This window comes from Puma concolor, chromosome E2 (genome assembly GCF_028749965.1).
Source record: "Puma concolor isolate L17-30 chromosome E2, mPumCon1.1.hap2, whole genome shotgun sequence".
Classification (NCBI taxonomy): domain Eukaryota; kingdom Metazoa; phylum Chordata; class Mammalia; order Carnivora; family Felidae; genus Puma; species Puma concolor.
In genome coordinates, this window is record NC_141681.1 from 2,728,289 (window position 1) to 2,754,710 (window position 26,422).

Genomic DNA, 26,422 nt, shown 5'->3' on the forward strand with positions numbered 1-26,422 from the left:
AGTGTCGCTGGTACTGGGCCTCGCCGCCAGCCGCGGAGCTCCTCGAGGCGCCAGGCTATGTCTCCACGGCGACAACGCCAGTGAGCAGGGCTGTCCCATTGTCCAGGCTGGCAAAGCTGAGGCTCAGACACGTGAAGGGACAGCCTCACAGCCAGAACGCAGCCCGGGCTCCGAACGCTGCTCTCCCAACTCTTCAACGTCCCTCGGATCTCAGAGCCCCGCAGGAATGCTGTGGAAGCCAGAAACTCCGCCTTAAAAAGTGCACGTCGGCTTTTCACGCAAAATGTGGTGGATACATTCCGGGGGGTCAAGCTCTCCTTGAAGGCCTTTGATAAGAGTCTTTGTCGACTGTCCAAACACATTCACTTCCACCCTGCACCCCTGCGCGAGTGCAGTCTTTAGGGGAAGGCGAGGGAAGGGTGCTGGTCTCCACCTCCTACCGCAGCCTCCAAGGGGAGGAGAACCCGGGGCTGCGTTTTCCCTTTAGCGGCCCTGTGCACGCACGACCAGGACTCTGTGCATGGTAGGGGAGCCAGACCTGTACCCCCCTAGCAGTTCTGGCTATTGGGAGCTCCAGTCCCACCCCATTTTTAAACTTGTAAGACTCGTGTCCGACTTTGGGCCCCCAGGACAGTGAGATAAAAACGTGTGTCGTCTCAAGCCACCGAGTTTGTGGGCATTTGTTATGGCGGCCACGGGAAGCTAAGGCACCCGCCCACAAGCAAACATTTGAGGCTGCTTTCCCTGTCTCCCCACACAAAGCAAGAGCGAGCCCACAGACTTGGAAGGCCACCCCCACAGGAAAACGTGGGCTCTCCTTTCAGAGAAAGTCAAGAGGTCAGGTGGCCACCAGGAGGTTAATTCGCTCCATCCGAACCTGCCACGGCTACACCCTGACGGCTGTGAGAAGCGGCCACTGCTCACGGGTGCCGGCCACACGCACACCGCCGTACCCACGGTCCCCGAGCCACACGGCAGCCCACCGTGCGGATTGGAAAAGTGAGGTGCGGGGAGACTGAGTGGTGCGCCTGGGGCCACACAGCCAAGAACCACGGCTCCCGTGTCTCCGGGCTCTTCCGGCTCGCTCGCGTTTCCGACACAGCCGACTGTTAATGAGCCCAGACACGATGAAGGGGGTGCCGGCACGGTCGCCGCAGGACTGGGGCAGCACACGGGCCCGTGTCCGTGCTGGCGACGCACAGTGCTGCGTGCACGCACGTGAGCCAGAGGGTGAGAAGGTTGTCGTGGAGGTGTGACCCCTCAGTTATCCGTGGCGACGGGCCAGCGATGGGTGAATCAGTCCAGGGGTGCCCCCGCCCACTACAGACGGCCCCTCCAACCTCGCCTCTCAGCCAACCTTCCAGAGAGGCTGACGGGACTGGGAAGCAACACGTCCCCTCCCTCGCTCCCGGAGAACTAGCCGCGGGGTGGCCGGGAAGGGAGAAAGTGCACTCAGGGGCTGCAGAGTCCTTCCCGGCGACGAGGAGATTAACCCGGCAGACCTGGCCTCCGGACAACGCAGGAACCTGGCCTGGTTGTATCTGCCCAGCTGTGAAATGACTGATTACAGAGCACATACCTGATCAAAGGCTGGCTCTAGTGGAAGGTGATGCCCAGGGCGTTTATGATAAAGGGTGACAACAACCCCACCCACACCTCACGTAACGTGGCAGCGTGGTCCGTTGGAGACATAATTGGGGTCGGACAGATCTCAGTTAGAGTGTACCACGGGTGACCTGAGCCTCACCGTCCTCATCTGCAAAGAGACCCCTGATTTTGTTCCAGTTTCTACACACTCTGTACATGTATGGGCTTCAGGAGAGGCAGGCTCCAGTCCCAGAAGGCATATCTTGATTGATCAAGGGCCATTACGATGACTCCAGCCCTCTTGTCTGTGGTTAGTTTCAGTGGATATATGACACAACCTAGCCAATGAGCAGAGGAGCTTCGGTGAAAGACTTTTTTCCCCCTTAAGCTTGATACGCAAAGAAAGATAATCTTTCTCCTTCTGTTGGAAGCTGGATGTGATGCCTGGAACAGCTGCAGCCACTTGTTAGCCTGAGGAGAACCAGCCTAAGGTCAAGGCTAACACCCTGAGGAGGGCGCAATGTATAGACAGAAAGAGGCTGGGTCCTCAGTGGTGTCCATGAGACGGTGCATGAACCAATTCTGGATCCTTCATGTCTCAGGACTTTCTGACCTGCCAGTTAGCAGGTTACATGGATAACATCACATGTAATGTCAGAAGCATGAGTGGATGTGAACAGAACACGATATCGTAAAATGTTATCATACATTTAATACAGAAAAACTTGGCCACAGTTGATCAAAAATCTGAAGACTTTGTTGGGCACCCAGGCGGCTCAGTCGGTTAAGCGTCCGACTTCAGCTCAGGTCACGATCTCACGGTCAGCGGGTTCGAGCCCCACGTCGGGCTCTGTGCTGACAGCTTGGAGCCTGGAGCCTGTTTCGGATTCTGTGTCTCCCTCTCTCTCTCCCCCTCCCCCACTCACCCTCTGTCTCTTTCTCTCAAAAATAAAAAAACATTAAAAACATCTGAAGAAGTTGTGAATCATACCAACTATTTTCTATGTTAGGAATCAGCCTCCAAAGGCAGGTTGATAAGTGAACTGGCTGGATGACCCCTGATGGTCCCTTTATCTCCTTTTTCATCTGCTGATGAAGAAGTTAACCTCACATGACCACCACATTCTCTTCGGATCAAGTCTTTCCTGTCCTGGGATTCAGGCTATGTTATAAGGAAATATTACCAATATTTTGGGAAAAAATTCCACTCTGCAAGGGTCAGAAACATAATTACACATAATAAATCATCCCTGATAGACAAGATTCTGTACTCACTGGAGAAATCAGCACGGTACCACAATCTCTACAGAGGAAAAGGCAGAGCTCTAGAACAAGCATTGCAAAAACTTATTTGGGAAGTCGCAACGACCATCAGCAAACACTTAGCGAGTGCCTTCTGTATACAAGGCATCCATCTAGAGCTGGAAACTCAAAATGACAAAAACGTATCAGACCGGTCGGTCCCTATTCTCAGGGAGCTTATAGTTTAATTAAGGTGCCAACAGACGTGTGCCAACAGGACTGAACTTCCCTTGGGACACGCTGGCATGGCCTTACCGTATTTCACAGCCAGGGATGGTTCTGAGAGTTCCGTACTGATGTCCACGTGGAAAGCTGTCCCTGCGTAAGAAAGAGGAAGTCTCAGTGCCAAGGAGCCAATGCATGAAAAGAATCACACGTGTGACCTATGGACCAGTGGCTTCAAAAAATGGTCAGCTTCAGAAAGCACTCTTCAGACAGAATCTAAAGCTGAAGTCAAATACACATTACACATACGAGCAAACACAACCGCGCACCAGAGCTGCCATGGTTAACACGTGAGGGCAAGGCCTCCACTCGGTCAGGAAACATCCAATGCGACTAGGGTCACACAGTGGACCGGACGTGGGATCTGTCCTTGCAGGTGGTGTGCAGAGGGCAGGTGGCCTCTCTGAACCACAGTCTCTTCATCTGCGAAAGGAGAACCGAAGGAAATAATGCAAAGCACACAGCCTCCGGCAGGTCTCCACGAGTGTGAGCTCCGTGACTCCAAGGTCACCTGAGCCGTGTTGAAGAGATGCCCTATGATGACCTTCCTCGCCCACAGGGTTGTCATCTCTATTCAGCCTCCATTTGCAGCCATTCCAGGGGGGACAGGGCGGCAGGACTGGGGGTCAGGAAACCTTGGTTCTAGCCCTGCTCCGCCCGCATCCTCCGCTCAGCTCTCCTTCCTCAAGGCCGCATCCTCCGCTCAGCTCTCCTTCCTCAAGGCTCGGTCGCCTCCTCTGCCAGGTGAGGATAACGATCTATTGATCTCAAAGGCTTGTCACAAGGGTTAAATGAGGCGTGAAAGTGCTTTGTCCCCTGGCATTTCTTTCGGCCTTCCCTCCTTTGGTGCCAAAACCTTTAGCTTGGCTGGGCTTGGCAGGAGGCACAGTGAGCTCCCAAACGCAAGGCTGAGCTCTGTCACTTGCTAGCTGTCTGTCCTTTAAAAGTGACTTGCCACTCTGTGTCCTGCGCGCGGAGCCCACCGCAGCTGTGATGATTGACCGCAGCTGGGATGATATAGTGCCATTTTTGTTCTCTGTCGTGGAAATGGCTTGGGCCAACCTGGAGGTTGTCTGTGCTGCAAACACACACGCACACAGTCAGCTCAAGGGCACTCATTCGGCAGCAAGAGCTTGTTCAGAGTCCAGGTGACGTGGATACCGCTCACCCCGGCCGTTTCCGATGTTTACAGCAACGCGTGTGTTGCGGGGCTCCGGTCTTCAGCAGACCACAGGATGGAGATGCTCCTACAGATGTTGGCAGCCACCACGTCTTGAGCACCTGCTGAGTAGGCTCTCACCTAATTCTCCAGCCGCCTCTTCAAGTAGGTACCTTTTACCTCCATCTTGCAGAGGAAGGGGGACACGGGGCAAGCTGGGGGGGGAGAGCCAGGATTGGAGTCTGCTCACTCTGACTTCTGGAGTGCCTGCCCTCAACCTCTCTGGTCCACCGGAGGGGAGATGGGTCTGGGAAGGCCCCTGCGGGCAAACCACCATATCGGCTAAGAAGGCATTCAGCAGCAGGTGGCAGAGGGCCCAACTCACTTGAACAAACGTGGGTTTATTTTTCAAACAAGAAGCTTGCGCCTGGGTGGCGCCAGGCACAAGGTCTGGGTGAGTCTCCCTCGTGTGTGTCATCACAAGGGAACAAGGCCTCCACCACCGTGGCTGTGCTGTGTTCCAGAATGCTCTGATGGGGAGGGCAAAGAGGATTGCCTGACACATTTCCCCTCTGCGAGAGAAGTCACTTTCCAGAAACCCCTCGTCAGGCTTTGACTCGAGTCTTACTGGCCAGAACTGGATCACAAGGTTATTCCTGGATACAAGGGAAGCCAGGCATGGGAAAGTGTTGTTTTCCAACCTTTGTAGCCAGTGGGAGAACAGCTGGGAAGGGCTTTCTGGTAGTTCACCAGCCATGCTGCACATCTACCAAGAGGCTGTCCCCACCCCTGTCTTGGAGACCAGGTCCGTATTGTGTAGCTGTCGTAACAGAGCACCACGGACGGGGAGCCGGGACACGGGGGTAGAGCTTCAAAGAGCAGAAATGTGTTCTCTCACAGCTCTGGAGGCCAGAAGCTCAAAGTCAAGGTGTTGCAGGCCCTGCTCCCTCCGAAGGCTCTACGGGAGGGTCCTTCTTGCCTATCCCAGCTCCCAGGGGCTCCAGGCGTCCCCAAGTCTTTGCCTCTAGCTTCACATGGCCTCTCCCGTGTGTCTCCTCTTCTTAGAAGGACACCAGTCCTTGGGTTAGGACCCACCCAAATGCCCTCACTCAACCTGATTACATCTGCAAAGACACTACTTCCAAATAAGGTCACATTCACAGGTACTGGGTGTTAGGGCTCTAAGACATGTTTTAGGGGGACACAGTTTAACCATTAACAGAGACCCGTGTCTGCCTTTTGTCTTCTTTGCGAGGGAAGGTAAAGGACCACACCTGTTCCCTTTAGAGGGACAAAGATGCCTTCTTCCAAGATTAGACCCTCCCCCCCACACCTCTGCTCCCATGGCCTTGGGCCAGCCTTGCCTGAGTAGGGCCTTTCTGACCCCCCTGCTCCTTCCTCACACCCCCTCTCCATCAGAGGCCCTCTAGAGTCCTCTGCTGCAGGCACTGACCTCTCCTCCTCCTGCCGGAGGGTTTTCTGGGACACAGGAGTCCCAGAGCCTGCCAGAGACAAAATGTTTTTCAAGCCCCTGAACTGTCCTGCTCAGCCCGGACCTTAACCCCCACCCGAAACCTAGCACTTGCCATCCACGTGGCCTCTCAACGCTCAGGGCTCCTGGGGTTACCTTTCCAGGCAAGGCTCCGCTCTGGCAGCGGGCACCTGTGCCCGGGTGAAGTGCCTGTGTGGCCGGAGCTGTGTGAGCTCCTTCTCTAGTCCTCACTTTTGTGACAGGATGAGGAAAGGGCACTTGGAAGACCTGCCCTGGGTCATGCAGCTTAGCGACATGGGGGTGGGGTCAAGTGCAACAGGCGTTACACTTGACGGTCATAACAACCCAATTGCTAACGTTTATTGAGCACCTGCTACAAGCCACATGTTTCATGCCCGCTGCCTCCAAGTCTATGAGTAGGAGCTCCTGGGAGGGGGAAGTGACTTGCCCGAAGCTAGGTGCACCTAGAGAAAAAACTTTGCCGCTTGCTTTTTTTTTTGGGGGGGGGGGCAGGCAGGATGCAATTTTCCGGGATGTTACCCCAAAGGGGGAATTGATTATGTTAATTATGTTAAATACCAGGATTCCTCCTGGTCCTACGAACCTATAAAACACCAGGATAAAATGTGGTTAGACCCACCAATCTCCCTCGTCTTCAGTAACTGCTTAAGCACAAGAAGAGGGGACATATGTCTGATTTCCATCAACCTCTGAAGCCACCAAGGACACCCCAAGCCCCATTCATTTGGTGTCTCTATGTCTCACGCAAGGGCCTGAAATTCTCATGGGTGGGTGGGAGGGTGCAGCAGGAGGGAGAATGGGATTATCCAATCCCACGTCTCCGTTTTCGCTCCCCATTCTTAGTGTCCCTGCCCCCAGACCTTCAACAAAAGCAGAGGTAGATTAATTCGTACTGCTGTATAACCAGTCACCACAAACTTAGAGGCTTAAAACAATACCCATGTAGCATCTGGAAGTTCTGTGGGCCAGAAATCTGAACAGACCCATCGGAATCTCTGCTCAGAGTCTAATGGGCAGAAGTCAAGGTTTTGGTGGCTGGGTTCTTGCCTGTGGCAGAATCTACCTCCTCGAGGCTACAGGTCTGAGGTCTCTGTGTCCTCCTGGCTATAGGTCAGGACCACCTTTTTCTTCCTTCCCATGCGGCCCTGTCTGTTTTATAAGCAGCAATGATACCATATGTCTTCCTGACGCTTCTAACGCTGCTGACACCCCTTCTGCCAGCAGCCAGAGGAAACTCTCTAGTTTTAAGGCTCACCTGATTATGCCAGGCCCACCCAGATAATCTCTGTGTGTCAAGGTCACCTGACTTGGGACTTTACATCTGCAAAATCTCTTCACTTAGATTAGTGTTTAGATAAGCAAAGACTGGGAATTCTGCCTACCCTGGGAGGTCTGACAGGGACATTAGCTGCAAGAGACCCCCTCCCCCATCTCTAGGCAGGGGAGACACCACCTTCCTCCTTCTCTGGTATGAAATGGGCCCTCTTTCAGCACAGAGGAATCTGTAGAAATTCACCTCTTACTCTGAAGGAAAAAACGTAACAGAGACCTGGCCTCTAAGGGGAAGCCCTAATCTTCATACTGAACAAACTTGTTTTCTACTGGCTGTGGGGCAGGCCATCTATTCACATTTGGAAGAATTGGCCATCAGATTTCTTTTTCCTTTTTTTCAGGGCATTTTCAAGTGACAATCTGTCAATGCTTCTCAAGACTGATTCTCAGAATGAAGTGTGATGAGTTTCCTAATACAGCGACTCGTTATTGCTAGGTGTAGATGACCCCAACAGCAGCATAAGGGGCCCAAGCTCTGAGCACGCAGGCTGCGGGGGGCTCCAGACAGCTCTGCTTTTCCCTCACTGTTCTGGGTTGAATGATGTCCCCCCAAAATTCATGTCTACCTGGCACCTATGAATGTGACGTTATTTGGAAATAGGGTCTTTGCAGATGTAATCAAATGAGGTCACACTGGATCGGGTGGGCCTCGAACCCAATGCCTGGGGTCTTTGTCAGAAGAGGTGGACACAGAATTGGACACAGAGATAGGAAGGCAACCACCTGAAGATGGAGGCAGAGGCTGGAGTGATGTGGCTACAGCCGAGGAGCACCAAGGATTGCCAGCAGCGACCAGAAGCTGGGAGAGAGGCCTGGGATATATTCCTAACCAGAGCCTTAAGAAGGAGCCTACCTTGCCCCCCTGCGCCCTGGATTCCAAACTTCTAATCTCCGGGGCCATGAGAGGATAGATGCTGTAGTTATAAGCCACGAAGTTTGTGATAATTTATCTACGGCAGCAATAGGAAACTAACACACCCCCTGTGTGTGTGTGTGTGTGTGTGTGTGTGTGTGTGTGTGTGCTTTAAATCTAATCCCTGACCACCTACAAACCTCACCCTATTTTATTATACCACCTACCTTCACTCATTTACTTTCTGCCTGGCCTTAAAGCATTTTAATTTGCAACCCCTGGTGTAATTGATACATTTAATAAAACTGGGTTTCAAAAGCAAATACCTCATACTGTGCATAAGAATAAACTCCAAATGGTTCAGGGACCTGAACATGAAAAAAAAATGAAACCATATACATAATACAAGAGAACACAGATTAATTTGTTTATAACCTGGGTGTAGGGAGGGGTCTTCTAACCACCACTTAAAATCCAGATGCAAAAAATGATCACAAAAATATGCTTTTTTTCAAGGTAAAAACACAATAAATGAAGTCAAAGGCAACTGACAAACTGGGACAGAATATTTTCAACATAAATCACAGATAAAGGGCTTTTATAGCTCTAATATACAAAGAACTCTTAGGAATTGACAGAAACAAAGACCCAAAACCTGATAGAAAAATGTGCAGAAAACATGAACAGGCAATTCATTAAAAAAAAAAAAGAGGAAGATACAAAAATGGTGTCCACATCTGTTCTCCAATCCTGCCAGACACTCTGAGGCCCCTGCTGTAACTTAATAAATCTGTTTCTGCTCAAACCAGACATAGTAGACTCTTCTGTCTGCAGTACAGACTGTTTCCAGATGTCAATCCACCTTGAAGCACAAAGACTTCCCGGCCTACAGTGTCTCCAAAAACTATTTACACAGACTGTGGAGGCAGCTTTAAAAGAGGAGTTCACATGTATATTTTCAAGCAATCATAGTTTTATCACAACAGGAGCTGGCCTTCTGGGGTGAGCACCTTGAAGGAGGAAGCTTTACTGGGCTGGGTGAGCTCTGGTGTGTTTGTTTAAAAAGAATCCTCCCATATTTCAGAGTTACACCTTGTCACCCAAACAATACGTTACCTGCCTTTGAAATGTGTTTTTCACCCCGACTTGAGTCTGGGTGTGTTCTGTATCTTGAGACTTCAAGCCAGGCAGTGAAGCCTTGATTGGGATGGCACTGGGAAGCAATCCAGTTCCTCCGCTTTAGCCCTGCTCGTACTTCTCGGAAACACATGGGGGATCTGGAGGAGGCAGGTCGGGTTTCAGCCTGGTGCAAGGTCCAGGATAAGCAGAACTGCCTTCTGAAACTCAGCCAGCAGAACAGAAATAATCTGAATGTCCAGCAATAGGGGATTAGTAGAAAATTTTGCGGTACGCCCAAACAAAGGGATTCTGGGCTGCCCTTGAAAACCAGGACTTGGAAGAGAGTCCGTGACAGGCGAAGACATCTGGGATATGTTGTTAAGTGGAAAGAAGAGATCGCAAAATGTGGAGAACAGCCCTATTTTTGTGGAGAGTAGACTGCTCCTGTAAAAATAGGTGTGCATAAATGCATATGAATACAACAGTGTCTAGGAAGATGTACTTTCAAATGTTGACGTTGGTTATGACTGAGAAGTGAGATTCTTTGTGAGTTCTATATCATTTTCTAGTGAGATATAATCTCTGTACAAGGCGCATGCATTACCTCATGACCAGGCAAAACAATATATATGTATATTATTGTTTACTTATATATCTAAAATCCATAACTTACTTGCTTTAAAATAGTCCAGAAGAATTATGTACATATGCTAGAGCAGGGTGGGGGAAACAGATGAACCAGGAATGGCAAAATGTCACCGTTGAGGAAGCTGGGCAGTAGGGACGCAGGCAATCACTACATTAGTCGACTGACTCTTGGGTATGCTTGGAAATTTCCAAGGTGGAAAGAGAAAACGCACAAAACCAAAAGCAGCAGTGAATTAACTGTGGTGTGGGAAACGAACAAATGTGAAAACTGAACAGACATACGACACAAATAAGGCTCAGGACTCGTCGAGAACCCACGAGCCCCGGATGGTGCCTCAGCTTCCCCATCTGTAACACGGAGGATCCCGGTCAAGGTGTAGGCCTGTGATACGGACTTAACTGATTATTTTGGTGGTTGCTATCGTTCGGTCCAAAGCAGCACACGGGAAGCCTGACAGCAAAACGTCTCCGCGAGGTGCACACAAGGGTCACACGGGAGCTGGTGAAATGTGGCATCCCAGACCCCACTCCCAGGGAGTCTGGCTCCGTACCCGGGGTCAGGCTGAGGAACCACCATCTCAAATAAGAGCCCAGGTAATTCCCTCCGTGGCAACGGCACCTAGCCCAAGGCCACAGACACCTAAGAAAGCAAGTCTGCCCTGGAGGAAAATGTGTGTCTGTGCAGAATCAGCGCCAGGCATTGTTTGGGACAACTGCCCGTTTATGACTCCAGGTGGACTTTGTGGGAGGCCACGGCTAAGGAAAACTTGCATGCGGCAGATGACAGATAATGGCTGGAGCCTCTGGTTCGCAGAAATAACGAATAAACACGTTACCTTTATGCTTTCCTCCGGGAGGGGCAGATCCTGGGCAACTGACTCAGGTCAGAATCTGGTTCCAACGCGTACAAACTTGCTTGGCCCTGGGCCCACGATGACCTTTCCATCTGTAAAACGTGAACAGTGACAGCAGTTCAGAAGCAGGCTCACAGAGCTGTGGCCATCACGAGAGGCTATCAGGGGCTGAGGCACCGAGCAATGATGCCATCAGTGAGATCAGGGACCTACTTCGTAAGGCCTGCACGGAAGGGGTCTGGGGTCCCTTTGTTTTCTGTGTCAGAAACGCAGGGCCTTGGGTAAAGGCAAAACGCACATCAGCACGTGTCTCCAACTGGAGACCAGGCACACCCCTCGACAGACCCTGAAGGGAAGGTAAAGTGGCGGATCCAGGAGGGAGCCTGGGTGTACTTCTGCCCCACTGTTCAAGGACTTCTCCTGCTGATGGGACTCGCGACCTGCACTCTGTTTTCATTTTTCTATCACAACATGGCCTCCAGGCTCCTCCCCTAGGCTTGGGGTCTACGCGAGAACGGAGAAGCGGGGCGATGGGGGCCGGTCGCTGGACTTGGGAGTCCAGGTGGCCGAGCTCTCGCCTCAGCCGCATTCCAGGACCGCGGCGACTCCGTATCCCTTCAGACACAGGAAGTCATCCCAGGCACAGCCCATCCTCATTGCAAAATCGCTTCTCTGGGGCATTTGGGGTGAATCCCAAGTCTCTCTCTCTCTTTCTCAACAATAGTATTAATTTATACTCCACTCCAGTCCTTTGGAAAACATAGACAGACATATCGTTTGGCCCTAGACCGCAAGCTGCCGAGGGCAGGGCCCACTGTACTGTCGGTCCCTGGTCCGAGTTAGGCACGTGGCAGGTATGTTCACTCCTGGGAGTGAGTTTTGCTGTCCACACAGCGTTGTACCGGGAATCTCTTCTCATCTGAACACACGGCCTGCTTCCCTTTTACCTACAGCCCCTTTGATCACGTGGAGGAACGCCCTACCCTCTGACTTACACTGCGCTCCCCTCCCCGGCCTCCTCCCACAGATCCTCAGGCCCTCCACTCTGTAGAAGGTGGAGAAACGTTCAAGTCCCACCTGAAGTCAGGGAAAGGGACCAGCTCCAAACAGCTTGGGGCTGGAGGCTGTTTTAGGGAAGGAGCCCTGGGCAGCAGCTGGCTGAGAAAACCACAGCCGCATGGCCAGCCCCAAGAGACAGCATTTCTAGCATTCAGAGGGACTGGCAGGTCACCGTCCACTTTAGCCTCCGGAGGCTCCTGGCTGTTTCCTGGGAAGGGAACTGTGTGCTGATAGAAAGCTCCCACAGATGGGCGGCCATCGGCTTCCAGAACAGGAGTCCAGGCATCTGTTCCTTAAAGTCGAGGAGCTGGGTGTCATTCTTCTTGGAGGCCCCCAAACCCTTTGTGGGGTGTGCTCCCGCAGGGTAGTGGTTTATTCTCCACTGAGCTGGATTAAACTGAGCTGGAGTACAGATGAGGGGAAATGAGACTTGTAAGACTGTCCTGGAGTGGCCACAGCAAACAGCTTGGGGCTTAACATGACGGAAGTGTTCTCCCGCAGTCAGAAGTCCAAAGTCAAGGTGTCCCACGGCTACACTCCCTCCAGAGACTGCAGGGGAAGATCTTTCCTGCCTCTTCTAGCTCCTGGTGACTCCAGGCGACCCCTGGCTCCAAATCTCTGCTTCTGTCTTCACATGGCCTTCTCCACCGGGAGTCTCTGCTTGTTCTTTTCTGTCTATTACAAGGAAACCCTAATCCGTAAGCTGTCCAGTACACACATTAAATAGCAAACGGCAGAGCAAAAAAGGGACAAGAAGGCGGTCAGGAGCTGGGGGACCTCGATCGTTACTTGTGGTTCAATTTCCCCAGCTGTCCAGGGCCGGTTAGCATCTCTGCTAGCTGCCGGGAGTGGGATTCCTGGTTTCCTTTTATAGATGAGGAAACTGAGGCTTGGAATGGTTGGGTGAAGGGCCAAGGTCACAGAGCTGGCCAGAGCTGGGACTGGAACGAAGGTCAGCTTGACACCACAGCTTGGAGGTTTCACACCCTGGTGGGGCTGCCCTGGAGGAACCTGAGCGCCATAAGGTCCCAAGATCTTTCTGCTCCAAGGAACCTAATTAACCAATAGGAGGCAAACGTGTTGACTTGCCCCGATTTCCGTATTATTTTACTTTCTCCTATGGTAGCTTTTGGAATGTGGCTACTTCCCTGGAATGACTTGAAAAGGTGAGGCCAGAGTGAACAAGGATTGATGTGGTTGCTTGTAGACAGTAGACTCTACCGGGGAAGTGAGGCAGGGAGACCCAACGGGGACCAGCCTCACCCCTCCTGCCTATGTGGATTTTCAACTGCCTGGGACTGCCACCTGGATGCCTGCTCCTCCCTTCACTGACCAAGAGCACCGTGGTGGCTCTGGGAAATTTTGCCCAAGGCGTGGAGAGGGGTCAGGGAGTGGGAAGCACGTTTTCCTTCTCTCCCTAGAGTGGCTCTGCAAAGTCTGTTCAGCCTTGAGGTCCCAAGGCTGGCGAATGTCTTGCTAGGAAGTTTCCAGCACCTTGGACCACGTCCTGCAGAAATGCATGCATTTATTCAGTGCCTTGCTCTTGTGTGCTGCCCAGCACCAGGGTGTAGGCTCCACAGGGCGGGCAGGGCAGGGCCTCAGAGCCTGGCACGCACAGATGAGTCGTAGGTCGCCAGAAGTCAAAAGACGGCACCCAGGGGGAAGGGCAGGGAGAATGGACCATTGCTGCGGGGCCCGGCCTGCCGCTGTAGGACTCACGGGGGTCGGGTGCCCCGGCCTCCCCTCCACCTGCGGTGGGGGCCGCGCACAGGCCAGGAGGGGAGGGGGCGTTGCTCGTGCCCCGGGGTCCTCGCGCGCTGACAGCCGGCTGACTTAACAATGGCCGCATCTGGCGAGGTCTGCGGAGAGAGCTGCTCCCTTCTCACCCCAAGGCGGGCCGGCCGGCTCGCAAGGGCGGGCGCAGGCCGTCTGCGAGCTCGCGACCTTCTCGCGAGCCCCCTCCCGCTCCCCGGGGCGGTGAGGGTTACCCTCGGTTTCCAAGGAGGCGCCTGGGGCTCAGAGAGGCCAAGCGACTCGGCCAAGGTCACACAGCCTCGCTGAGGGAAAACCGCGTCACGGCTCGGGTCTCCGGAGCCCCCGCTCCAGCAGCTTTTCGGAGATACTCTCTTCCTCCCTACGGCGACGCCCGGGAGTCAAGCGGGAAGGTCGGACTCCCGGCTTTCACCTCAAACAATACTGCGCGCTGATCTGCGGGAACAAAAGCGACCAGGAATCCGCCCCGGGTTTTCCGCCGCGCCGCCCCTCCGGTCGCCGCGGGGCGGGACGGGGCGGCTCCAGAGTGATCGACAGCCCCGGGGAGGCGTGGACGGGGCGGGGGCTAATCGGATTGGGGACCCGGAACAATCACGGGCCGAGAAGGGGCAGCCCGAGCCAATCAGCGGGAGGGGCGGGCCTGGCCGGCGCGGCTGTCGCGAGAGGCGGCCACCCCGCCCACTTGCGCCTCGTCCCGGCGCCCGTCAGCAGCGAACGCGGCCGCGCTCGGCCCGGATCCGTCCGCGGACCGGGGAGGCCGAAGCGCGAGGCCGAGCGAGTGCCGGCGCAGATCCCTCCGCCGCCGCTGCCGCTGCGCCCGCGAGTCCCTGCGCGCCCCGCGCCCGCCCGCCGCTCCCGACGCGCCCGCCCTCCCGCCCGCCGTCCGCGGCCTCCGACCCGGCAACGGCCGGCCGGCCCAGGCGCGGCGGCAGCGGCGGCGGCGGCGGCGAAGGAGGAGGCGGAGGAGGAGAAGAAGGAGGAGGCATGGCCCGGGCGGCTCCGGCGGGGGGCGGCCCGCAGTGACAGACCCTGCGGCGCGGGGGGAGATGGGGGCGGCCGCCTCCCGGGCGACGACGACGACGACGACGAGGAGCGGCCGCCGCCGCCGCCGCGCACCGGCCGCCGCTGGGGACGGGCGCGGGCCAGGAGCCCGCCCGTGAGCGGGGGGCCCGCGGCCGCTCGCCGCCCCCGGCCGCCCCGGCCGCCCCGGGCCCCCCCGGCGCCTCGCGCGCGCCCTCCCGCCGGCCCCTGGCGGGGGTCCCGCCCGCGCCGCGCGCCCCCGGCCCCGGTGCGGCCCGCAGCGCCCGCCCGCCCTCGCCCGGCCCCGGTCCGCGCGCCCCCGGCCCCGGCGCGCCCCGGGCCCCGGCGCCCCCCGCCCGCGCCCGCCCGCGCCCCCGGCCCCGGCCGGCGGCCCCCGGCCCCGGGGCGCGGCGCGGCGCGGGCGGCAGCATGGTGGAGAAGCGCTGCCCGCTGCAGAGGGACGGCGTGTACCGCTGGTTCTCGGAGCTGCCGTCGCCGCAGCGCGTGGAGTTCCTGTGCGGCCTGCTGGACCTGTGCATCCCGCTCGAGCTGCGCTTCCTCGGCTCGTGCCTCGAGGACCTGGCCCGCAAGGACTACCACTCGCTGCGCGACTCGGAGATCAAGGCCAACAACCCGGCCGACCTGGGCAGCCTCACCAACCTGACGGACGAGGTGGTGCGCAGCAAGCTCCTGGTGTCGCTGGCGCTGCTGGGCTCGGAGCAGCGCGAGGCGGCGGGCGTGCTGTACCGCACGCTCACGCACATCGACTCCATCATCCACAACTACGGGCTGCAGCTCAACGAGGGCCGCACGGGCGATGAGTTCCTGCTGCTCTTCACCATGGCCTCCAACCACCCGGCCTTCAGCTTCCACCAGAAGCAGGTGCTGCGCCAGGAGCTCACGCAGATCCAGAGCAGCCTGAGCAGCGGCGGCGGCGGCGGCGGGGGCCACGGCGGCAAGAGCGCGCTGCCCACCTGCCCGGCCTGCCACAAGGTGCGCGCCCTCAGCCTCTCCCCACCCCACTACCCCCCTCCCCCAGGGCCCCTCGTGGGCGGTCGCACCCGCCTGGCGCGCAGAGGCCGCCGGGGAGCCCCCTGGGCTGCGGGCCGGCGTGTGCGGTCAGAGTTCGCGGCCCCTTTGCGCCTTTCTCTCACGTCTGCGGCTGGACACGCGAGAACGCTTTTGTCCCCTTCATCGTCCCCTTGGGCGACAGGAGCTATACCTTGTGTCGCCTTGGTTTCTCCAAAATCTGGTGTTTATTAGCAGGAAAGGAAGCCGCGGTCGAGGGGGAGATGGGCGCGCTGCGGGGAGTCCCCGCGGCCTAGGTGTCCTTTCCCCGGTGGGGTGGTGGCTGTCCCGCGGGGCCTTGGACGCCCGCGAGACGGCTGTTTCCTGGAGGTCCTCCTGCCTTTGTCGGGGCAGATCTGCCTGAGTCCCCAGGTTGTTGGTCTCCTAAGGAATGTGAGGTTAACGTCTCCGTCTCCAAGCTAAGCAGGAAGGGCATCGTGGTCGTTCCCTCAGAAACGTGAACTTTCCTCTACATGTTTCAAAACTATGTAAACACCAAGCATTCGGGGCTCCAGCTCCTTTTTCCCAGCCCCCTGGGACCCAGTGCCAAAGCGGTGCAGAGAGAGGAAGGGTTTCTCTGTGACCCAGGGTGGCGTGTGTGGATATCACCCTGGGACTCTCCCTGGAGAGGTTGCTGTCGGCTCGAGTGCTGCCCGGTGCCTTCTGTACGGGGTCTGAGCTGTTTTCACCTAACACTCCTGTGCTCTCTGTTCTGCTGGTGGTGGTGTTCAGCGGTCTCTCAACCCCGGATTGTGGCTTATTTTTCTTCCGTGTTTTTCTCTAAGATGTGGTTGTGGTGCCTCTGTTGGCTTTAATCTAAGTCTTATCTGTTTTTGGTGGCGTTGATCTGAGACTGAGGTTTTTTTCCTAAATGTGTGTTCAAGTGACTCTGAATCGCGTGATGTGCACTGGGCAGGAAACCGGTGTTTCAGCTACAACAAAGGGAAAGCGCTGTGGTCGTCCGTAGGGGGCTCGGTAGGCTCTTGGGGTGCCGGTGGCATGTCACCTGTTTGTGGGATTTCAGTCCCTTGTGGTCAGTTCCACATGCTGTTGCCTTCTCTTTGGGTGCGGTGCACCAGCGTCTGGGGCTGTTTGTCCAGGCATAATCAGCTCTTGAAGGGGATTCTTTTGTGTGTGCAGACTCATCACTTGTCAGAAGCGGAAGATGGCGATGATGATTTTGGTGGGGCAGGCGCTAGCCCTGGAATGAAAATACGCTCTCGAAGAGAGCCTTTCTGTCTGGTGAGAAACTCCTGTGATGACATGAAGGGCTAGTCCGCCCCCACCCCTGCCCACACATGGCCAGCTGGCCAGCTGTGTGACCTTGGCCAGAACCCTCCGTCCTCCTGGTGTTTCCCTGCTGGAGTAGAGGTAGCTTACCTGCCTCCTGGGCTTGTCGGGGGGCTACGTGAGGTCACACTTGACGTGCCCACAGCACGTGCAGGGAGTGCAGACTTAAGCCAGGCACGCTGTTATGGAGTGAGATACTCCTGTCGTGTTTTGTTTTGTTTTGTTTTTAATGTTTATTTATTTTGAGAGAGAGAGAATCCAAGCAGGCTCTGCACTGTCAGCGCAGGGCTCAGTGCACGGCTTGAACTCGTGAACCATGAGATCGTGGCCTGAGCCAAAATCAAGAGTCAGACCCTTAACCCACTGAGCCACCCAGGCGCCCCAAGTTTGAGTTTGAGTTCATGTTTTCTAAATTAATTTTTAAGTAGTTGCTTGGAGCTTTGATCCATGGGAAATTGATCAATAATGAGGTTATGGTGAGTAACCTTAGGGCTGTTGCTTTCACATTTCTGAACAACCACGGTGCCTCGTTTTCCCCACCTCCCCTGTGTCACTGCTAAACTAATTTCAAGCACATTCATCTAACTTTCTGTTAAAGTTAAGGCCCGATGCACCCTTTGCTGCTTGGAGTCGGCCTCTGTGGTGAAATGGAACATTTGAGCGTTTTGCCTTCTTGGGGTCTCTGAATCTAACATTTTCTGTCGTCCCGGGAAAGCAGCCCTGGTAAGGCTCCACCTGCCTTTCTTTTGTCAGTGGTTGTATTTTGCTCTGAACCCTTTCGAAAGAAAGACGTGGGTTTGGTTTTTTCTTTACCTTCTGTAAAGTAGCAGTTCTTATAAGTATGTCTTCTGATACAGTCACCGTGTTGTTTAACAGTCCTCATTGCTCGGAGGACAAGCAGAAGGCGCTTAAGAGTGTGAGTGAGGTAAAGTCGACATTTTCACATTCGGGAAGGAAGGGCAAAGCCGGCGGCAGACTGCGGTAGCTTTGCGTGCCCAGTGGCCGACAGGTGCCGTGGGTGTGCTGGTCTGCAGCTCCTCCTGAGCTGGTGCTGGGGGTCGGCGGGACTCATACTCTCTTCCTGTTTAAGTGTGAAGCCATGGTTGTGGGAAAAGTTCAATTTTACCCTTCGCAGTCTTTCCTTTACATAAGATGATGATGTGTTATGGTATATGCTTATTTTTTCAAGTAACAGCTTTTTGAGATTTAATTTAAAAATCATACAATGTCACTGCTTCGAAGTGTACGCTTAAAAATAGTTTCTAATACACTTACGCAGTCGTGCACCCATTGCTGCTCTCTGCTTCCAGAACGGTTTCATCACCTCCCGAAGGAGCCCCGCACCTTTGTCGGCAGTCCCTGCCCACCCCCCCACCCCCCCCCCACGCCCTACCTGCTCCTCTGCTTGGGCGGCCTGTGCTTGTCCCAGCCGTGTTGTACGAACACAGTCCTCCAGTGTGTGGCCTTCTGTGGTGGGCCTCCTTCACTTAGCACCACTTCTCAGAGTTTATTCCTGTTGAAGCATGTGTCCGTGCCTCACTGCTTTTTCAGGGTTGAATACTATCCGTTGTGTGGATAGACCCATTTTGTTTATCTGCTCATCGGTTGATGGGCACTTGGATGGTTGCACGTGCTCATTCTTAGATTTTGTTTCCTCGGGGCTAATAGGCTCTTGTTTTAATCCCTTACACCTAATGCTTCACAAGTCGTCTCTGAAGCACTGTCCACGTGTGGCTGTCCCGAGGGACCTCACTGTCTCCATCCAAGCCCGCCCGGTGGCTGCTTAGGCACCTTGTATGGCACCCCTCTTGGGAGCTGCTGTTGAAGGTCGCTGAGAACACGCTGCCCCGAGCCCCGGGCCCGGTGCTGTCGGGCCAGTGTGGTGGTCCAGAGCCAGCGGAAGCCTCCCCTCTAGCCGGACCGGGTGGGGGAAAGCTGCCTCCCCGCCCTGGTGTTTCGGAATCCTCCTGGCGAAGATCACAGCCGGACGACTTGCGTGACGTTGAGATTTCCAGGGGGTGCCGAGCCTTGTCGGCGTGCTCGGTGCGGCAGTGCGGTGGTGGTCTTCCTTCGGGCGTGTGTCCTGGGGTTTGCACCCAAGAGCGCTAGGGAAGGCACGGTGGACACCGGCTGCACGCAAATACTGCTCATAACGTCTCGCCTCAGGCAGGCACCAGCTGGCTGTGTTTCATCGCTTCCCTAAGCTGCTGAAAATCGTTGTAGTTCGGAGGTGGAGCATTGGTAGTTGGTGCCCTGGTTACCTTGTGAGGTGTGAGTGGCCGCCTCCGGTCTCTCTAACCTGACGCTCTGCCCGCTGTAGAGGATCTGGCATTCCACGGGAAGGGAGTGAGTCTGTCCAGAGCAGCTGCTCTTATCCCTGATGTTAAGGAGGAGCCGTGACCTGAAGGCACAGTGGTGGCTCCAGTTCTGCACTTGGCTCCGGGCGCTGATGGGGGTCTGAGCCCCGCATATGAGCTCAGTCTGGCCGCCTGCACCGCTTCATCTGTTACTTCGTGTTTGGCCAGCTCTCAGAGGCCCGAGGACTGCCTTCTTTTTCCAGTGAAGCGCACGCGACGGTCATTGAGACATCCTGGGAGGCAGTTTTACTTTGTGGCGGTGGTGTAGTTACTCATTGAAAACGCGCATCTGACCACATCTGCTTGGAGCTGCCGTGGTCCCGCCGTTGTGTGATAGGGTGACCCGAACCGCGGGGCCTTTGGTTACTGTCCTTCGACCGCCCCACGTTGGGGCTGTTGACTGTCAACTGTCATGTGCACAAGTTCATATTCCCTGCGTCCAGCTCCACAAACCTTAGTGCTGCCGCTGTAGTTGGTGTGGAGTTTGATTTACGTTTGTAATGAGTAATGTGGAGGTACTTACATGCGCTACAGCACGGTTACAGGCACTCGTCAACATTTGCCTTATTTCTGCGGTTTTGGAAGTTCACTAGTTACTTGGGCCTCATTTTACCCATTTCTGATTTTCTCTTCAGTCCTGCGTATTTCATCCCCCCTCCTTTTGGACTGAGGACGGTTGGGATTAATCTATTTTTTTCCTACCAACCAGGTTGTATGAGTCTTACATTTTTAAAGGCAAGCTAGTAGAAGGTACGTTTTTGTTTGTTTGTTAAATTGGTGGCTGCCGACCTCCCAGAGACCGTGACTCAAAATTTCTGTGATGTCTCGGGAAAATAGTTTATTTGAGTATTGTTTTTCTGCCTTGGATGGATTACATTTCAGAAAAAAGATCCTTGGGACGTTTCTCTTTTTTTGAGAAACCACCTTTCAGGACACCAGTTCTCTCATTAGTTTACGAGCCGCCTGACAAGTTTACAGGTCGAGGGTTTCTGATTCCCGACGCCAGCCTGCTGCAGGCAGTGCAGACAGCAAGGGCGACTCCCCCCCAGTCCCCACGAGGTCTTGTGTGTGGAGAGACCCGTTGTGTCTCAGAGCTACTTCCTGTCACAGTGAAAAAGCGTAATCAAGAGCTTAATAAAATAGGTTAGTTCTTTTTTTTATTACGGCTGGAGTTGATTCAGTCACTCTCTTGAATGGATGGTATAAAATAGGCTAATTCTTAAGCAGTTTGTTTTGTTCTGAGTTACAAGGCCTGAGGTGGTCTAGAGTGAAGACAAAGGCGGACCGAATATCTTTCCTATGATTGATGCTCTGGCAGCCACTCCGATCTCTGATCAGGCCGTACGGGGTGGGCCTCGGCCTGCCAGTGCGACCCCCAGGAGAAGCGCAGGCCTGTGGCCCTGACTCTAAACTGGGGGTGGGGGTGGGCACTCGGATGTCAGAGACCCTTTGGACTAAGCATCTCGCCTGTAAGCGTGTTTGGGATTTCAGGTGGGTGTTTCTCGGGTGCATAGAAAAATCACGAACCCCCAAAATGTCTTGTGTGCGTCCTTACCGTTCGTTACTTTTCCTTGAGGTCCTGAGGCAGAGCGCCTCTCTCCGTCACAGGCCCTCTCACGGGCTCGTCCCTCAGTCTCTGTTGTGGTCACATCTTTCTGTTTCCTCCGGGAGGGTGTTAGCTCAGGTGTCTGAACTTTGTCCTTTCCTGCCCTTCCCACTTCCCCCCAAGTCCCCCGCCTCGGTCTTTGACCTCCTCTGTTTCTCCACCCGGCACATCAGTGTTGTCATGGGCCTCTTACCTGTCTTGGAAACAGCAGAACCCCTTCCTTCCACGTTGTCCACTGTCTGTCCCTTCGTTAGCAAGTCCTCCCCCAGCCAACCTCGTTCCTACTTGCCGGGAGTGTCCGTTTTTAACAACTTGCTGTGTATCCTTCTGACGTTTTAACATGCTTGTAAGCACATGCACATTTTTCTCAAACCTTCTATGCACACATCTACAGACAGGATCTTCCCACAGGTGCTGCACCTTGCCCGGCCCCCCAGACGATACAGACTGGAGCCAGCTCACCTTCCGCTGCCGCCTCGGCCTCCTGGAACCTGGCTTTTGCCTCCATCCTTTTTGGCGAAATCTATGTTTATTAAAGGGAACTCCATAAACTGTTAAAAAAATTTAAATAGAACACAAAACCAGAGGTGCAAACTGAAAAGACAAAAGTGAAACATCTCCCTCCTCCTCCACACATGGGAGAAGGACACACAGGACAGTTCGAGGTGTGGGCCGCGTTCTCTCCTTTACCTGCGTATTGATACTTGTTATTTCGCACGTAAAAAAAACGAGATTTCTTACCTTTTTCCTAGTATCCAGTTCTGTCTCTCTCTTTGTTCCTTGTAGAAACTTCCAGAGGAACTTGCCGTGTATTTACAAGTAGGTAGCTGGTGCCTTGCTCCGCACACAGGTCTGTGCCTTGCTTTCTTCCCCCTGCAGCTGTTCTGGACATGCAGTCCACATCAGGCCACGGAGCGTCTTCGTTCTGGTTTCGTGGGTCCCCAGGGAGGGCATTTGGTTCCCATGCCACTATTATGAACAATCCAGTCGTTTACATATTACACATGACACGTGTGCGGCCTTTCGTGTTCGGATGCGTGTGTACCCGGGGACTAGAAACCTGGAAATGGGACTGCTGGTAGGCCACGGGGTGTGTGCCTCTGTGTGAGTGCAGGCAACTGCCCCAGTCCGTCTTCTGGAACCCGGGGTGGCATGTGTGAGCGTCGTTTGCACACCTCCCAGCGGCAGAGGGGGCGGGGGTCGTGGCTGGGGGGCAGCATCTCTGAGGGTGGGGTGGGTTTGTTCTCATGGGTGAGCCCCCTCGTGGGTGAGGTTGAACATTAAAAAACATCTTTTTTTTAACGTTTATTTTTGAGAGAGACAGAGCTGGGCAGAGCGTGAGCAGGGGAGGGGCAGAGAGAGAGGGAGACAGACTCTGAAGCAGGCTTCAGGCTCTGCAGGGACAGCTCAGAGCCTGTCTCTCCCCCACCCCTGCCCCCACTCCTCCTCCGCTCACTCTTTGTCTCTCTTAAAATAAATAAACTTTTAAAAAAATGAGCATTTTATTTTTGGCAAGCTTTCCATATCCTTTGCCCTTTTCTGCCGAGTTGTTGATCTTTATTGTTAGGAGCTCTTTAAGTTTCAAGGAAGTTGTCCTTTTGTCTTTAGTAGAAGTGGCAAGTATTTGTTTTCCTGGGGTTTTTTTCTTGCCTGTTGACTTTGCCATGCAGTTTCTTTTTAGCGCTCTTTTTATCAATCTTGTGTGGCGACTGGGCTTTGTGTCATCAGTAGAAATGCTTTATACTGTCTGCATTGTACACATCATCACGCCCGCGATGGATTACGGCCGTGCGCCTGTGATGCCGTGTACCTTCCCTGTGGTGCCTTCTGGTACAGAACTCGCGCGGTTTCCCCTCTTACATTTAACAGAGCCATCTGGAATTTATTTGGGGTAAGGTACGGAGCTAGTTTTATATTTTCCAGATGAAAACCCAGTTGCCCCAGTGCCATTTGTTGAATGATGCCATCGTGCTGCCCTCCCCATATATATGTGGGGTGACTTCTAAACTCTGTGTATTCAGTTTCATTGATGTCTTTGTCTGGATGGCCTCTTATTTGAAGGATTCGCTGCATGCTTTTCGGTCCTTATCTTTCTTATCTTCCAGGGGAGGGTGCTTCCTTTTTTTTTTTTTTTTTAAGGCAAATATGGTTGTGGAGGTGCTTCCCTTGGATGCTGGCTTAAAGGCTCCTGGGCTGGCTGAGCATCCTGCTGGGAATCTCCGCCTCCATTCATTCTCGCAGTGCACTCCCTTCTTCCCGCTTCTCTCAGTGTTTTCAGTCTCTCGGCTTTCCTGCCCTTTTGATGATGGTATTCTCACTGATGAATTCAAAATCTGCATGCCCAGCTAGATCTGAGCTCCAGCTGGAGGTCCCAGGTAGCTCAGTATGCCCAAAGGTAAGCTCCCTCTAACTGTCCTTGACTGCCTCACCCCGGCCCCGATACCCCCAGCTGGAAGTCCATGCCTCTCCTGTCGTTGGCCTTCTCTGGTCTCCCTCCAGTCAGTGACCAAGTCCTCAGCATCCTCGTGGGTTTCTGCTCTGTTGACACTGCAGTCCAAGTCAGTGTTTGCCCTGCCTGTCTGTCCCTCTCCCTCTCTTTCTTGCCGCCACACTTGACACGATGGTCCCATCTATGGCACGCTTCTGTGCAGGCGCACTTAGATTTGGGGCCATTTGCCAGGGAGCCTGGGCATAGATTAAAATAGTCTTCAGGGATCAAGCACAACCCCTAGCCTCGTGTAGCTCCGCTCCTTCCCCTGAGTCAAGATGGCATGCTGGCACGCAAGTGAGTGATTATCTCCCTTTAGAATTAAGCTGATGTCACTGCTTAAAGTCTGCAAGAAATAACTCGTAGCTGTGTTTTTTAATTATCCTGAAACTTTGGTACCTTAACTTTTCCTAGAAATCACAGTGACATGTCTAACTTCTCACGTTGGCCGGGGTCTAATCTATGGCAACCCATCTCCGTGACCTGGGTCTAGTCTATTGTGACAGCCCATCTTCATGACCAGGGTCTACTCTGCTGTGACAACCCATCCCACTGACTGGGTCTCATCTACTGTGACAACCTGTCCCCCTGACCCCACTCGTAGCCTCTAACAACAGGTGCCATGGTGAGATGCCGATAGGCTTGTTCTTCTCTGGCGTGCAGGTCTTAGCATGGCGTGCGTCAGCGTTTGTGATCTGTCTACTGCCTGTCTGTACTCCCCTCTGTCTACACTCGAGGTTCCTTATGTTTACTGCAATCCCTCTTTCCCCTGAACCTTCGTAGGTACTGACCTCTCAGACAGGACACCTGGTACCTGGGACTCCCCAGCCCCCAGTTCTTGGCTTACACTTAAAAGCCTTCTGTGGCTTCCTTCTGTCCTATATCTTTTACTATATTAAAGTGTGTTTCTTTAAATTTCCATCACCAGACTTTGACTTATTGGAGGGCAGAGACCGTCTCTTTCAGTCCAGAACCTTGTGGTCCCTGCCACCCCACAGGGGCTGTGTCCTGAGCATCTGTGAAATCTGAGTGGGAGGGAGGTGTTGGACATTGATGAAAGCTCACCCTAGGGGCCGCCGGGTGGCTCAGTCGGTTAAGCGTCTGACTTCAGCTCAGGTCATGATCTTGTGGTTCGTGGGTTCGAGCCACACATCAGGTTCTGCACCGACAGCGCAAAGCCTGCTTTGGATTCTCTGTCTCCCTCTCTGTGTGCTCTCCCCTTTCAAAAATAAACATTAAACCAAAAAAGATGGGGTGCCTGGCGCAGTCAGTCAAGCGTCTGACTTCAGCTCAGGTCATGATCTCGCGGTTCGTGGGTTTGAGCCCCGCTTCAGGCTCTGTGCTGACAGCTCATAGCCTGGATGGAGCGTGCTTCGAATTCCCCTCCCCCACCCTCTCTCCCCCCCTCTGCTCCTCTCCCACTTGTGCTTCTTGATCTCTCTCTCTCAAAAATAAATAAACATTAAAAAAAAAAAAAAAAAGCCACCCTAGTGAAAACGTTTTTTCCTCCGTGCTTTTCTGTGGTCCTGTCAGTGACACCTGTTACCAAATCGTACTCTTCCTTGGTTGCTTTTGTGCATTGGTTGTTTCTCTCATACATCACGTAGCTGTAGGTTTCTAGTGGATTTTAACGTCAGCGTTCTACTTTATTCTTCAAAAGCTGGCACGCGAATGCTTCCAATGGGAGCACCTCTCTGCACATAGTAGTTTGGGTGATACTACCCCAGGACAGAGCCAGGTGTATGGACCAGTCTGCTGAGCGCTTGTTGGTGCTGTGTAGACCTGCCTCCTGTGAGTCTCGTGTCAGAGTGGTGGTGGGAGCTTTGCAAGGCTGCTGTTTACAAAAGTGTAAATCGCGGAGAGCCCCGCTGTTTTTGTTTGGTGTAGAATGGCGATAAACTAATAACCATTCGTCTTGCCAATTAAAGTTTCGTTTGCATTTTCTATACTTTAAACAGTGACATCAGATTCATTAGGAGGGAGCGTTATAGAGTCGTTGTCTTAATTATTTGGGACTTTTATATAAAAGCTTCAGTAGAATTACTGGAAAGAAATGTATCCTCAGGTTTCATACTGATTCACAGTGAATCTAATTAAAGCATGTATATGTAGGAACTTCTGGAAACTTAGTCTAGACGAGAAAAAAATAACTTTGTAAAAGGAGGAGAATTAATTTACGGGGAAGGGGATCCCTTCTCCCATGTCTTTTGGGCATTTCAACAGGATGTGGAGTCTCGGGGGCTCTGCTGACAGCCCGGCTGTGCCGCGCTAACAGAGTCCACGAGCCCCGTCGCAGGCACCGGGCTGGAGTCGCGCGCCCTGCCGTGCGGTGTGAGATCCGGGGTGTGGTCTGGGGTCTCTTGGCCCCGCAGCCCCCCCCCCCCGCCCCCTCCCCGGCGGGCTCGTCCCTGAAGGGCACCTTTGCTCGCCGGAGGGCACCCGTGGGGGCGGTTGTTCGAGCTCACGAAGGCGTGAGGCCCGTGACCTGGTACGCGTTCGTGTTGGTGGCGAGGAGGCTGGTTTACCAGTCAAATGACCTTCTTGCTGAATTCTCAATACAGAGACGGCGGACGGAGCAGGTGGTGGGAGGGAATGCCACTTGCCGTGTGCAGGCACTGCTCCAAGCGCCCCGAACCTATTCACTTAGCCCTCGTGACTGCTCCGCCACTGTCCCCGTTTCAGCGGTGACAAAACAGACGCAAACAGGTTAAGTGTAAGTAATTTGCCAAAGAGGACATAAGGGGCTCTTTTTATTATGTGAAGCCAAAATTATATCTTAAAACGGCTTTACTTTATTATTAAAAGTCAGGGGGAAAAGCGGAAGATTGTGTGGTGTTGGCGGGGGCGAGGGGGTGCTGTCCCGGCCCCTGCGGGTGTCGGCCGCGGCTCTCCGGGGCCTTGGTGGCGCCACCAGTTCACCGCTGTGCACACAGGGCCCTGCGTCCACCTGCTCACGGGAGAACTTCATCTGGAGAAAGGCGCAGAAGGCACCCTGTCAGGGTTTCGGTAAATGTGGGAAGCTCTGTAGCGCATACCTGTCGAGGTATAGAAGTTCCCGTCACCGCCTCTTGTGGTCACTCGTCCCCTTCGGCACCCCCCAGCCTCCCCCTCCTCCTCCCCGCCTCCCACCTTTAAATCTGTTTCCCCCGGTCCTGGTTGGTGTCGCCTG

The 26,422-nt window shown here is 54.2% G+C and overlaps 1 protein-coding gene and 1 long non-coding RNA gene across 5 annotated transcripts in view; one reads left to right on the top strand and one right to left on the bottom strand.

Annotated features, from left to right (window-relative positions):
- Positions 1-2,279: 2,279 nt before the first annotated feature.
- Positions 2,280-12,940, bottom strand: LOC147573299 (uncharacterized). The gene is made up of 3 exons (XR_015244596.1): positions 11,670-12,940; positions 10,575-10,684; positions 2,280-3,207 (listed from the first exon to the last, which is right to left on the bottom strand). It is a non-coding gene; the product is annotated as an uncharacterized LOC147573299 (long non-coding RNA).
- A 1,885-nt stretch (positions 12,941-14,825) lies between these two features.
- The window catches only part of ZCCHC14 (zinc finger CCHC-type containing 14), a 61,198-nt gene continuing 49,601 nt past the window's right edge, over positions 14,826-26,422 (top strand). For 3 of the 4 annotated variants that reach the window (XR_015244595.1, XM_086688732.1, XM_086688733.1), the window contains exon 1: positions 14,827-15,437. Coding sequence is in view for 3 of the 4 variants with exons in the window: in XM_086688732.1 (XP_086544858.1) it covers positions 14,874-15,437 (564 nt within the window). In the remaining variant the exon portion in view is untranslated. Of the gene's footprint in view, positions 15,438-26,422 lie in introns of all 4 variants that reach the window. The other variant, XM_086688734.1, reaches the window with a different exon arrangement.